The sequence below is a fragment of the Sardina pilchardus genome, chromosome 6, assembly GCF_963854185.1.
Source record: "Sardina pilchardus chromosome 6, fSarPil1.1, whole genome shotgun sequence".
NCBI classification, from domain to species: Eukaryota; Metazoa; Chordata; class Actinopteri; order Clupeiformes; family Clupeidae; genus Sardina; species Sardina pilchardus.
In genome coordinates this window covers 31788188-31802990 of record NC_084999.1, presented here as the reverse complement: position 1 = coordinate 31802990, position 14803 = coordinate 31788188, and the positions used below count along the sequence as shown (strand labels likewise).

The 14803-nt window shown below is 45.6% G+C and overlaps 1 protein-coding gene across 1 annotated transcript in view; it reads left to right on the top strand.

The window, feature by feature from the left end:
* The window catches only part of cacng8b (calcium channel, voltage-dependent, gamma subunit 8b), a 16498-nt gene extending 1788 nt beyond the window's left edge, over nt 1-14710 (top strand). The window contains exons 2-6 of the mRNA XM_062539434.1: nt 6430-6713; nt 6876-7100; nt 9642-9725; nt 11001-11141; nt 12103-14710. Coding sequence (XP_062395418.1) covers nt 6878-7100; nt 9642-9725; nt 11001-11141; nt 12103-12932 — 1278 coding nt within the window. The 5' untranslated portion in view covers nt 6430-6713; nt 6876-6877 and the 3' untranslated portion in view covers nt 12933-14710. The remainder of the gene's footprint in view (nt 1-6429; nt 6714-6875; nt 7101-9641; nt 9726-11000; nt 11142-12102) is intronic.
* Nucleotides 14711-14803: the final 93 nt, after the last annotated feature.

Genomic DNA, 14803 nt, shown 5'->3' with positions numbered 1-14803 from the left:
CTCAACCTATAGCCAAAAATGATACGTTTCACTCCAGCCACTTAACTGATGGTTTGATGTGTTACCTAGTCAGAGCACATGTAAGGTCTTTGAATGCAATCACCAGAGCCAGTTCCCCCACTGGATGACTGCATTGATGCGTAGATCCTTATCTTCTTAATAAATATGGTCGGCGAGATAATTAATTCGACATTTTGAAATGCTATCACAGTGAAAGGCAATTTTACATGACTGGGGTTAATTAGGCTCTATGCTACTCATCAGGCCCATTCACTGTGTGAAATGTCTGCTGATTGGCTTTACGGGAGCCTCCCCAGGACTAGGGATGGGTGACATACTCACACAAGCATTGCTCAAGCGTAGCAGCAGTGCAGCAGGACCTGTCTTTGGTGTAAAATCATCTCCAGTGAGACTCCATGCTCTATGCAGTCTCTCATCCTGCGCCGCCCCGGCGCTTGTATCTGTGCTGGATGGATGCATGGTTTTGCATTTGCAGTGTGTTAAGGCATGTCCATAATTCAATGAGACAACAATTTCTTCATCAATTTCTTACTCCCACTCCTCTTTTGTTTTCCTTTCTCTCTCTCTCTCTCTCTCTCTCTCTCTCTCTTTTGTACTGTACTTTGATATCACCACTTGCACTACCTTGGCATTCAGTCTGAATCTCGCTTATATCACATAGAGATTATTCTAAAGGATCAGCGCATTCTCTCTCTGACACTCAGTGGCACCTGCACTAGTTCCCAGAGTGCACTGGAGATAAGAGGGCGCTCATGTCATGGAGCTGTCATTTAACTTTACATGTTCTGCTGCTGCCACTGGAACGATAAGGAGAATAAGTAGGCTAAGTGCACGACTGGCCAGGTGGGGGGGGGGGGGGGGGGGGGATAAGCATGAGGTAAGGTTGTATGAAGAGCCCTTGAGAGGATCTAATAATTAACTCCAAGACTTGTTTAGGCATCCTCCGAGACTGAGAGCTTGTACTGTAGACTCAGCTTGGAGGCTTCAATAAAAACTTTAATCAGATTCACATTTTACATTCAAGGTTAGATCTCCGACCACCTTATCACAAGCTTTCAAATTACAGTTTGATATTTAACTCGCGCCACTTAGAAATCATTGAGCTCATCGGAAATTCACAGGTGACCCCTGTACAGTATTAAAATATGTACGATTAATATTTATGGAATATTAATGCTCATCTCGTTTCACTTTGGTGACAGTTGCGGTCATTCCCATTCATACCGTCCCGATGCCACCTGTGCCACGAGCGGGGGGAGTGGGGAGTCGGCCATGTGTGCCCTGACGGGGTGGACGCTGGGGGCCTGACACGGGGGTTGAGCTGCTGTCAAACAGGTGTAGAGGTGCAGGAGCGTGAAGGCATCTGTGAGGGTCCTTTATTCTAATCATGACCGAGGGCACCGGGAGAGAGGCCGGCCACAGCGCCAAATTGAGAAGGAGTAGCGGAAAGGAAGGGGAAAATGGAAATGGATGGACTGATAGGAGGAATAGAGATGGATGGATACAAAGAGGGATGGCTTGTAGAGGTGTGTATCTCTCCCTTTCGGAGATTAGGCATGTGTTGCACACTGATTCACTGTGTTGGATACAATACAACAGTAGACTATTAAACTAGCAGCACATTTTCAAAGCTTGATTTAGCACCGTTTCAGTGCAGTTTGGCCTTTCAATGTATTTAGACCAATTGTACATCCTCTGAACCAAAGAGTATAGAAGTATAGAGGTACTCCTGCAATCTTTGTCTGAAGTTGAACTATCCTAGTATTGACTGTGGTTGTAAGGAAAACCTGGCTTATTCTTACCAACAAACATTTCTTACTTACAGAGTGGACTTCTATGTTTTATAAAGTATAAATGTGGGATGAATATTTGATCTGTATTGGTGAGAGCACACACATGTCAGGTGATGGGCTGGAGTACAGGGGGGGGGGGGGGGTGTGCTGGAAAACTTTACTACAGTACTTTACTGCAGTGTCTTTTTGCTCATAATTTTCACAACATCTTTAAATACACCAGGTTTATTGTGTTGGTATTGGTTTGTAATGCGTTTGAGGTGATTAATTTGGTTATTTTCCTGGAATGGTTTTCGTATGTAGTTTTCGTATTTGGTTTTCGTATTTTTTCCACATTTCCTCTGCTTTTCGTTTTTTTTATTATCACAGTACATAATTCACCCATGTTTTGCAAACAAATGGCAAAATGCGGCTAAGCTCTGAAAGGTAGATAGCTAATCTCGTGCCAGGACAGAGAGTTGAGGCAGAGAGAGGCTTGGTCGTTTCCGGACTGAAGTTTGATGGTGTGGTGGCTGTGCTCCGTCTGTAGTATTTTGGTCAGCCATTAGGGCTGTGTGTGCTGAGGTATGTAATAATGCGAGACGGTGCAGTGTGACTTCTGCCTCCAGGACCCTCCTGCACATCCTCGTCCGTCTCCTGGAGCCTCACACTGCTGCTCAGTCATGTGATGTGTGTGTGTGTGTGTGTGTGTGTGTGTGTGTGTGTGTGTGTATGTGTGTGTGTGTCTCATGGCACAAATGGACGGGTTCGCATTTGGTCAGCGCTAATTACACAGCGGCACTTAGACTAATCAGGATGACATTTATTTGACAACTACAACAAGCCTTGTTTGTGTTGAATCGGTGAGAGGGGACCGTGGTCCATGAATTTACCTTGTAGGTGGCGCTAACACCAATAAACAGGAGAAGCTCCTGATAGGGCTTTTAAATGAATGCTAATCAGATGTGTATTTAATCAGTTCACTTTGTGTTGTGGTGGAAATGAATACGGTGAGGAGGACTCTCAGCACATACAGTACTGTATGTGCACTGAGTAAATGCATTAGGAAGTGTAGCGGTACACTGGAATAAGATGACGGCAGGCAAGGCGCCGTTTCACTGAGCTTTGAGTCAGCCACTCAGAAAGGTGGATGTTGATGTTTTTATCCGTTGTTCTCCCGAGTCTAATGAAGGAGCATAGCTCAGGGTGACACACATGCAAAGCACTTCTGACTGAGCTCAGGTGGGCAAGCCAGCATGCCTAATTTCCCTCCCAGTTTGCAGACGTTTTTTTTTGCACATCTGTTTTTTGTCGTTTGTCTTTAAGGATGAAATTGCATTCTTTGTTGTGCTGTGCTTTGGATGTCAGTTGTGGATTGGCAGGTTTTTTTATTTTTGTTTATTTATTTACTGTTTTTAGCTCAGACCTTATTAGCCCATACTTCACTCAGCCCTTATCACTAAATTGTTCATTAAAACCATGAATTCATGTGAAAACCCCTGGTCATGTATTCCTTTTTAAACTTTAACCTGAGACCTGAGAACTACAGTATGGAGGGGCTGTTTCTGCTAACATAAGATGAGATGTTGGAGTTGGCCCGTTCAGCCAGTGTTGCAGTGGTAGTTGCAAAGTGACAGGAGCATCACTGGGGCCAACAGGCATTTTGTCAAAGTCAAACAAGCCTGCGCTTGGTGTTTTCTTCAGCAGTTTATTAAGGTTTCTATTTTGTGGCTAAAAGATATTCTGACCCAATTGAAAGTAAGACTAAAATAGATATAGGATTTGTCTGTTTTATGGTGTGATTTGGAACCGTTCCCTTTATCAAAGAGTGTAGTACAAATGATTAAGTAATTATTGATTTCAATTCCAGTAATTAACTTGTGGTAAAAATACTGTGCCAATTTGAAAGCTAGTATTGAAAAAACAATAAGTGACATAATTAATTTGGAATGATGTCGAATCAATACTAAATAATACCAAAATGAAATGTCAGTCTCTCAGATTTACAAAGTGCTTATAGACGTGACGAGCTTTAACAGATTATATGATGTTTTTGATGTTGTGTGTGTGTGTGATCTACAAAGATGCTATTTTAGTTCTGTACAGGAAATCATAATATTATGTTGTTATTATTAAAATGCCTGGTGGGTCCACAGCTGGTGGGATGGATGCTGCAGTGGGCAAAAGGTGCAAGTCTGTCTGCGCAAAGATTTGGATTCTTTTCTAGAGTCTGATGCAGGGATGACTCTCTGTTGCTTCCTCTGAAGCACCTAGTGCCAAGTCATAATAGACCCACTTTGTCATGATCAAGTCATTTACAAATTATTTTAGACTCATAAATTATAACAATCACATTTGTTTCTCATAATTGAGAATTAAGTCCTTATGGGTCTGGGCTTTAGTTTGTCAAAATAAAATGGTTCATTTTGAACTCTGGGTGTATATTTTGACAAAATCACTTATAATGAGTAATAATAAGCCAAGAGACCTTCATCATTCTAACATAGTGACAAGTCATAATAACTATGGCACAAAGCTATTGAACACTGCAATGCACATTTGTGAAAGTAGCCGCCTTGGCTGTTCAATTGGTTTCTCGCTACACCGAGGCCTTTGGACATAGATACTGTAGGTCCATCCATCCATTTGTCCATCTGTGTCTCTGCAATGAGGCCTTTGGACATAGGAAGGCCTGGTAATATGAATAAATGTATTACGCGTTGCTGGGCTCACTGCCGGCATGCTTTCACAGCAGCGTTAATCACATGACTGTGAAGCACTAATTATCAGCTTGTGACACAATGTGTTGGTAAGCATGTGTGCAAACACTTGTTCAGAAATCATCAGCAGCAACTGTTTAGGTTGTGTGTGTGTGTGTGTGTGTGTGTCTGTGTGTTTGATGATCATCGTGATACATTATGGTCACCTCAGGAATAAGTGTCCAGTTAGCAAAAAGTATATTCAATTTTAGGTGACAAAACAAAATAAAACTGTCAAACAATACATCTTGCTTTTGACAAACAGGGAGAGGTTGCGTATTCAAATGGTAGAATTATTATAAATTCACCAGTGCTTGGCCTACAGTCACTTGTTGTCCCTATACGAATATGCAAAGCAAACCTTTATCTTGCCCCAAATACTTTGGCTCTTGATGTACTGTGCTGCATTCAGCAAAATAGCCTCCTTGTATTTGTCAGTGTTAGGGCGACAGTACCCATTTTCCTTCAAGTATGATTTATGTATCGGGCAACAGCCCAGTGAATATCAGCCAGATAGCCTGGTGCAGGAGTGTTGATCATAGGAAGTGTGGATAACATCTTCTATCTCCTACAGTGGGGATTTGCTTTAGATAGAATAGGCCCTTGTTCTGTTTTGCGTGGGAAGCGGAGGTTATCAGGGAGCCATATGCACCACTACTACTAGTGCATTTTTCACTGCACAGAATGTTGGCGTATGGTTTATGTGCAGTGCTTATGTGTAGTTGGTTATCAGCTAGCTAGCATTGACGAAGTATTGACATTGCTACTGCTATAGCTTACTGTTAATGACCCTCGTGCACTTGACTGAGGAAGCCGAAACGAGCCACTCACACCAATATTGTGTTTTTGTTGCTTAAACATCATACGGTGCCTTAGTGGAACAATCTAAATGCTTGTAAATGTTTTAGAGGATTTAGTGGGTAGCCTCAGTGTCTCAACTCTTTCTACAAACTGCTGATGTGTTTGCGAAACGGCGTGTTTTTTGGTGGATGTGTTTGTTTGTCTGGGGAGAAATTCTGCGCCGTCTGCCACAGATCCATCCATGCTCAGGCCTTGACAATACAAACAGGATATAACCTATTTTGATCACGGTGCCATATTGCATCATCAAATATTAAGGGACTAGACCGAGGCTGCGTTATGTTTGCTAAATCATGTTTGCTAAATTATGCGTGCTGCATGATTGTTGCTGAGTTTGGTGTTGTGTGTTCCCAGCGAGCAGCGTGGTGTTAAGGGGGCTTTCTAGTACTGACATCCAGTGATTGTGTCTCTCGTTTGGTCCAAATGTCTTAGTAGGCATAATATTATTCCCACTGACACTACGGAGTCAAACTCCCGTTTATGTTTGTGTCTCTAATCCCCTGGTGCAGAGCTGAGTGTGGATGACTCAATACATCATTCTTGTTCCCTGCTCTCCCTCGCTCCATCCCTCCATCCCCTCCAACACTGTCCCTCTCTCTGGCTCTCTGTCAGGCGGCCACTTGTCCTTTTTTTGCTGTCCTATTCCGTTGGTTTATCGAAACACAACTCTCATCTGTTCTCCTGTTTTAACTCATTCACTGGTCTTTTACACGTAATACACTTCATGCTAGCTCTCTCTTCCTCCTCGCTCCCATACGCATGCACACACACACATGCACATTTCATCACTCTCTCTACCGCTCTATGCTGATCCAGACTTTGGAAGTCAATGTTACCATGGCAACAACATAGACTTCGCCCTGCCCTCCCCCCCTTTCTACTTCATTCAGACAACACTGCCTTTTTCACTCAAATTAACTAGCTAGACAATCCATGAGGCCGACGGGACAGCAAACAACTAACCCCAAAACTACCTCTTGCTTTTTTCCCCTCTGTGTGTGTCTTTTGTTTTCCAGAACCACCGGCTTGAACCACCATGTCCACCACTCTGAGCAAGTAGATTAAAAGCTCGACGTCAAGAGCGACGGAACAAGCTTTCGCCAAAGTCGCTCCACGGCGGAAAGTCACAGAGGCAGAGAAGTGCACTTGTGTGTGGGAGACGGAAAAAGTGTGAGGGAGTGGGGGAAGAGAGTGAAGACAGTCGATGGATGCTGCCCGGATTGAAGGGACAGCCGATTCTTCATTAACGAGGAAAAAAAAGATTTCAAAATTGAGTCGAAGGACAGAAACTCGCCGTCAGGTAAGGAGAGTGAGAAGAGTGAGAGGACATTGCTGTGTTAGCTGGCCTTTACAGTCATAACCGTCCCCAGCCATGAAGCGATGGGCCTTTTGTGTCCGCAGGCGCTGGGGGAATAGCTAGGTGACATTTCTCTTTCTCACTGTTGTCTTTCTTCCTCTGGAGGCATGGTGTGTGAGAAGGGCATCCAGATCCTTCTCACCATCGTGGGTGCGTTCGCATCCTTCGGCCTGATGACGGTGGCCATCGGCACGGACTACTGGCTGTACTCGCGTGCGACCATCTGCAACAGCACAACCAACTCGTCGGCAGATGACCCGCACAACAAGGACAAGAAGGACCCCGGCGCCCTCACCCACTCGGGCCTCTGGAGGATCTGCTGCCTGGAGGGTTAGGACCCACTTTGGTTCTGTACAGCTCACAGGCTCTTTAGGACCCACTTTGGTTCTGTACAGCTCACAGGCTCTTTAGGACCCACTTTGGTTCTGTACAGCTCACAGGCTCTTTAGGACCCACTTTGGTTCTGTACAGCTCACAGGCTCTTTAGGACCCACTTTGGTTCTATATATCTCCAAGGGCTGTGTAGAACCTAGTTTAATTATGTATGCCTCATGGGCTCTTTAGAACCCAGTTTGGTTCTGTACGCCTCATGGGCTCTTTAGAACCCAGTTTGGTTCTGTAGGCCTCATGGGCTCTTTAGAACCCAGTTTGGTTCTGTAGGCCTCATGGGCTCTTTAGAAACCAGTTTGGTTCTGTAGGCCTCATGGGCTCTTTAGAACCCAGTTTGGTTCTGTACGCCTCATGGGCTCTACTTGGGGTACACTTCATCAGGAATAACAGGACTAGATTACACACATACACACAAGTATAGCAATGTATTCACAGCAGTGCTGCTTATGATAAATAATGACATGTATGCTGCACATAAAGATTGAAAGCATTCGCTATAAGGTAAGAGCAGGCTAGTTGGAAATCTCAGTGGATGCACCTATGTGCAGTACTTTTCTTGTATATAATACATTTAAAACTATTCCGATATTACAATATTTTAGATGATGTGATCTTATGCATTCCTGTGATGTGTCTGCTGTGAGCATTAACTGAATGTGGCCTTTTTCAATGTCTGCTGTTTATATGTTGTGTGTTGCCCTCTTGTTCTGTGTTGTGTCGTTCATCACTGTTGGTGTTACGCATCTAGAGAAATCTCTCTGTAAGTGTCAAAAGCTGCGAACAGCATTCCAGCACATGCCAGCTGGTCTGCCTTCCCTGTTTCAACGACAGTTGGCCGCACCACTTACAGCGCAAATATCCTGCACTGAAAAGGACACATTGACTGTCTGAAAAGGCCGATTCTGTTAAGTCACTACGTCTAGTTTTCTGTCTCCATATTTTTTTTCAATGTAGCATCATCTAGCAGTGTGATGTTTTTGAGATGATGGAGCCAGACGATTTTTGCAAATGATGCTGCAGATGACATGCTAAGCCCCGTCAAGGGTGACAGTGTTGTGTCACGTGCTTCATGTACGGCTCGGAGAATGAGAATGTGAAGGGATGCGGCGCTAGCGATCTGAAGTGGGCTTTAGAGGAGCTGTCCTGGGAATGTTTAAGTACCTCGCACCCTATCTTCACACTAAACTGGCACAACACACTCTGCTGCTGGTCATTGTGCAAAGCTAATTTGTCCTTAGGCCTAAGCTCCCTAATAACAAAGCACTCAATTAGAGATAAGCTTGCCCTTTGAGCACTGCACTGCTGCTCTCCTCCCCTCAACTCTCATTCCCGTCCTCTCTCTCTCTCTCTCTCTCTCTCTCTCTCTCCTTCACTTTTTTCTCTCCTCCTCTCTCGCTCTGGTGCGAGCGTAGCAGACGTGCACTCTTGGCACAGTTTAGAGGTCAAGTAATCCTTGACGTCGCCAGCGTGTGTTGAGCCAAGATGGATTCTCAGCAGCAACGGCAGCAGCAGCAGCCGTCGCCGTGCGAGCGGGAGAGCAGGTGGAGTGGAAAGCGGGGGCCATTTTGGCTCTCCATAATTGATGTCACGGCTCACCTTGCGCGGCTGCCGGCGTGCCGTGGCCCAATCGGAGGAGAAGGACGTGAGAGGCGTGGGCGATGGGGGGCCAGCGGTGTGCGGCTGGGCTGTGCAGGCGGGCGGGCGGTGGGTGGGTGGACGGTGGGTGGACAGGGGCACTGGGAGGCCTGAGTGACTCAGTGGCTCCACTGTGGTCTTGTGTGTGGCCACAGCAGCGCTGTTGATTCCGGGCCAAAGCTGGTGTGCCCAGAATATCAGGCACAGTTTCTCCTTTGGGCAAAGTTGATGCTTCTCCCACTTGTCCCTTCCCATCCCTCTCTCTCTCTCTCTCTCTCTCTCTCTCTCTCTCTTTCTCTCCCCCCCTCTCTCTCTGTCTCTCTCTTTCTCTTTCTCCCTCTCCCTCTCTCTCTCTCTCTCTCGCTCTTGCTCTCACAGACCAGTGTCCATGGGGAGAGGTAAAGAGAAAGAGAGAGGGAGCAAATGAACACAGCTAGGAAGAGCAGTACAGGAGACTCCTGTCCCCTGCATCTGTCGCTCTCTTCATCCGTCCGTTTCATCATTCCATCACTCCCCCACTCCATCCGTCAACACCAGTCATGTTCGTCCGTCCGTCCATTCCTCCATCTGTGTGTCTGCAGTAGACCCGCGGGACTAGAGTGGGTAGCTATCCATCTGCCTGCATGTCTCCAGGGCCCTGCTGTGTGTGTGTGTGTGTGTGTGTGTGTGTGTGTCTGTGTCTCTTTGTGTGTGTGTGTGTGTGTGTGTGTGTGTGTGTGTGTGTTACTGTAATCTATGTGCCTGTGTGTGAATGGGAGAGAGTGTGACATGCGCGTACACTCCCCCTCACCCCAGACGTATTGTAAGCGCAATAAGCAGCTCCCCTCTCCTCTCTCCCTGGCCCAGGATCCAAAAGGGGAGTGTGCTCTCAGATCAATCACTTCCCGGAGGACGCAGACTTCGACCACGATGGAGCCGAATATGTTTTGCGTAAGAGAGCCTTATATCTTGTCAGTGCTGTGTGGTGCAGGATTTGAAGCCAAAATATGTTGAAATGTTGTGGAAAATAAGGCATGTCTCTGAAGAGTAGATGTTAGTGATATATGTATTTAATTATGTGCTCAGCAGGTAGTCTAACTTTAATACTATTATGCAGAAACATGAACATAGGCTAGGTCTATATCGGTTATAGATATATATATATATATATTGGTGAGTTAGTGAAATTGTGTAAGTGAATGATCATGTATGAATGCAGGGTCTAGAGTAGGAATCAGTCTGCATCAGGAAAGAGTTAATTGTGCCGTTTAAAGGAAGTGAGATCACAGTAAGTGGTCACCTGACCTGACCCATAACTCACATCTAAGAGTCTATGGAGTCTGCCTTTCAAAGGCGTTCTTCTGAACAGGTTTTCTTCTGCTACAACACACAAACAAACACATAGAATACACAAACAAGGATGCACACAGAAACACACCCCACCATCACCCCATATCCCACCTCCACAAATACACTCATATGTACTGTATATACAATACACACACACACACACACACACACACACACACACACACATACCCAGATGGCAGGAACGGTCCTCAGAGGAATGCTAATTTGCTCTAGTGTATTCTGCTGCTAAAGCTTTTTTTAATCTCTAGATGGTTATGATTTAATTATTCAGTCTCATAATTCTATGGTAATTAATTTCCTCAGCTGGGCGCGTTGGGATCGAAAGACCTATTCATTAACCTTCGTTCAGTCAACTTTTGGTCTTTCTCTCTCTCGGCCACTTCTCCTTCACCGTCTTGATCGCCTTGTCATGTCTCTTCTCTCCCCTCTCCTCCGCGCCCACCTCCGCGTGCCACCGTGCCTCTCTCCCTCCTCTCCCAACCTTCTGGGCTTCCTCATTTTTCATCTCACCAACTCGACTCCCCTGACGCTATCCTCCACGCCTGGGCATCCTCTTTTCTATCTTTACCCTCTAATCTTTCTCTCCCTCCCCCTTCTCTCTCTCTCTCTCCTTCTATCTTTCTCTCTACTTCCCTCCTTCTCCCTCTCCCCTATCTTTCTCCTTCTATCTTTCTCTCTATATCTCTTTTTCCATCTCTCTCCCTCTCCCTCCATTTCTCTCTCTTGCCATCTTTCTCTCTATCTCTCCTTCTCTCACCACCCTCTCCCTCCATTTCTCTCTTGCCATCTTTCTCTCTATCTCTCCCTCTCCCACCATCTCTCCCTCTCTCCCTCCCCCTCTCTCTCTCTCTGCAGGGGTGGTCAGGGCCTCGAACATCTTCCCCATCCTCAGTGCTATTCTGCTGCTCATGGGTGGTGTGTGCATAGCTGCTAGCCGCTTCTACAAGAGTAAGAGGAACATCATCCTGGGGGCAGGAATTCTGTTTGTAGCTGCAGGTAATTTGCCTTTGTTTGATTTGTGTGTTGTTTGTGTGTGCTTATGTGTGTGTAATCATGGCTGCCTGCAGCTCTGTTTGAGTGGATTAATGTGGAGATGTCTTGAACCATACATGTAACCACAGTTACAGTGGCTACACTCACACTCTACTTGAATAGTCTACCCACAGACAGATTATTATTATGTTGTTGACTCTCTCCTTTAACAGTTTTGTGACCTTAACATACTGTAACGTTTCCAAAATCATTTTGCCATTGTCGTTCTAGTTTCATGTAGGAAACCCTCACTCCTCACTCCGAAATCAAAAAGGCAAAAACCTCTTTGCTGCAGAAATTCAGAGATTTGATCGTCTCTGACAGAGATTTGACCTCTGTCAGTGCATTCCCTATATTATATCAGAGTTATGTTCATTTATTGTTGTGCTTCTCAACCAGAGGGGGACCCTGAGAGCAAATCTTGTTAAGGGTGCCTTTAGCTACAATCTCTTGTTAAGGTCAATGTTAGAGGTTGGATTTGGTTAATGCAATGTTCACTTATTGCTCAACAACAGTTGTTGATATTGAATTAGAATCTTAACTGATGATCTGTTGTGTTTGTGCTGTTACCTCGGGTTCCTATAATGTGTGCAGTTTATGCGCCTATTTGTGTGAAACTCTGTCGCGATCCCTGAGCTAATTCCACCTCCGAAACAGGAGTGTAGGAAGGTCTTCAGAATGTTAATCTGTGCATTATCCTACCTTGGCGGAGGCAGTCACAAATACAGGGGCATTTGTCATGCAAAGTCCTCCATCACGTCATTACTGTCTAAATAAAGTCTAAAGGACACCCAAGTACACTGGTGCGGCCCGTACAGAAGATGTCCAGTGTCAGTTCAGTTGGGGATCCGCGGAGGCTTTCTTTGGAGCCTTGACCTTAACCACTGACCATGACGTGTTGCTCTCCTCTTCCCCTTGGGTGCAGGCTTGAGTAACATCATCGGCGTGATTGTGTACATCTCGGCCGCGCTGGGCGACATCTCGCCGAAGAAGGACGAGGACAAGAAGTGGCAGTACTCGTACGGCTGGTCCTTCTACTTCGGCGGGCTGTCCTTCATCCTGGCCGAGATGGTGGGCGTGCTGGCGGTCAACATCTACATCGAGAAGAACAAGGAGCTGCGCTGCCGCTCGCGCACCGACATCTTCAAGAGCACCACGCACGCCATGCTGCGCCTGCCCAGCTACCGCTTCCGCCGCCGCTCGCGCTCCAGCTCGCGCTCCACCGACCCCTCGCGCTCGCGCGACCCCTCGCCCGTGGGCGCGCCCGGGGGGAAGAACTTCGGCATGCCCCCGTCCGGCCTCATGTCCCAGGGGCCCATCTCCGTGTCCACGCTGCCCAACCCGCACTCGCGCTCCCACACCGCCCTGCCCGGGGGCGACATCTCCCTCTACCCGCTGTCCCGCGACCCCAAGATGGGGGGCCTGGGGGGGCTCGGGGGTCCCCCGCTGTACGGGACGGTGGACCGCGCCACCCTCTACCAGCTCCACAACTGCTTCCCCAAGGAGGGCGGCGGGGGCGGCACCATGATGATGAGTGGCACCCTGCCCTCGCTCAAGTCTCACAACCCCTCTTCCGTCCAGAATTCCTCCAATTCCAATGCCCCGCTTCCCAACTCCATTCCCTCCTCCCAGCCTCCACCTTTCTCCAGCTCCACCGTGGAGCGGGAGAGAGGCATGGGAACGCTGGATAGGTTAGGGAAGGGTGACAGAGAGAGCAACTCCAACACCCTGAACAGGAAGACAACGCCTGTTTAGAGAGAAAGAGAGAGAGAAAGAGAGAGAGATAGAGAGAGAGAGCCAGACAAAATAACGAAAGGGTGAGAGCAAAAGATGCGATGGGAAATGGAATGGGATACGTGGGCATCGGGATCAGGGAATGATGAGAGAAGGAGAAGGAGAGATGGAATGATCTATTTCTCCGTTCTCCTTGTAACCATGCCATTTCACAAAAAAGATGAAAATACTAATAACCAAGTGATAACAACAACAACATTGCGTTTCACCTTATTTTGGTATTTGTCCTATAAATTATTTATTTTTTAATGCAATTAAAATAATAATAATAATCATGGGATACTGTGAAAATGAGATCTTTTTATTATTTATTTTGGGTGCACTAACATTGCTAGTTTAATAATAAAAAAAAATGGACGTGTGTCCTAATCTGCAATTGTTGTTGTGATTATTATTTCTGGTTATTAGTCGCTAGTGTTTTGTTTGGAATGACTCGAGTTTTTCAACTCTTTTGATTTCTGAAGACATTAACTGTGACTTTCTAACACAGTGACACAGGAGCTGCAATTGTGTCACTGATGTCCAGCATGAGTGTATAAAAATGTGTGCAAGAATGAGTGTTATATTATTATTATTATTATTATTATTATTATTATTATGATTATTATTATTATTATTATTATTATTATTATTATTATTGCGTGGAGAGGCTTTTATTTAAATAACTTTTTTTTCTACCCTTTGATAACATGCAGTTTAGTCTTGTGTGTATACTGTATATTGTCTTCCAATACCGTGAACGGAATGATGAAATTGATGGACTGAAACTTCTGACCAACAAAGTGTTGAGCTGATTATGAATTTTATATAAACCCACATCAGTATTATTTTTATTATGATTATGGGTAGCAGACGTAGCTGTAGTCTTCTTGTGTTCCGGGGGCATTAACAGAAATCAGAGATATATTTGTACAAAGTGATGACAGGATGGCAATGTTCCTCACATCCAAACTGCCCTCAAGAGAAAGAATTTAATTAACTCCTCATTTCAGTAGTAGCCACGTTTTCAGAAAAATCTGTGGAGCAAAAAAGCCTTGCCAACATTTTCTAAAGGAATATGTACATTGTACTTATGCATAATGACATTTTCAAAGTCTATAGATACTTTCTTTGGGGGTCTATAGAGCCTAGTTAGATGGAGTTTGTTTAATTTGTTTGGGGGCCAGGGGATAGCGGTCCTCTCCTCTGTTGGCGGCACCCAGACACCGGTGGCCCTGACTTCCTGGTTGGGCCCAGTACTCACGTCTTGGGTGTGCCCCATGTTTTCTCTTGTGTATCTTCTTTATGTCACGTGACCATGAACGAATCACCATGGCGATGCTTCCTTGATAACAAACCTTCACTGTGCTGCACCTGATAACTTCAGCCCGCTGACCTTTCGGCTTCTGTGAGAGAGAGGACGTGAGCACACAGGAGCGCTCTCACAGACCCCCAACTCCCCCCCCCCCCCCCCCTCCCCCAGCTTAATAAACCCCTGTCTAGACTCGAGACACAGGACAAGAATACGACTGAATGCAATAGAGACCAATTGAGTATGGGGTGTTTTTTATTTGTGAAGAGGGGAATTTGGAGAGGGAAAAAAACAGCGCACAGATAGCATTTATGTGGGCGATTATACTTAGTATGTAGTATGAGAATAGACATACAGGTATCTAGACAAAAATGAAATGGTTTATCTAAATGTGTGATAAACTCAAACACTGTATTGCACGACTTTTATATATAAAGAGAGAAAAAAAGCTACAGACAACTTTAGACTGTGGTCATCTGTGCTTCTGTGATGTTTCTCTGCCTGGAAAGTGCGCGTGTCTGCAGACTGGAAGGAGATGTAT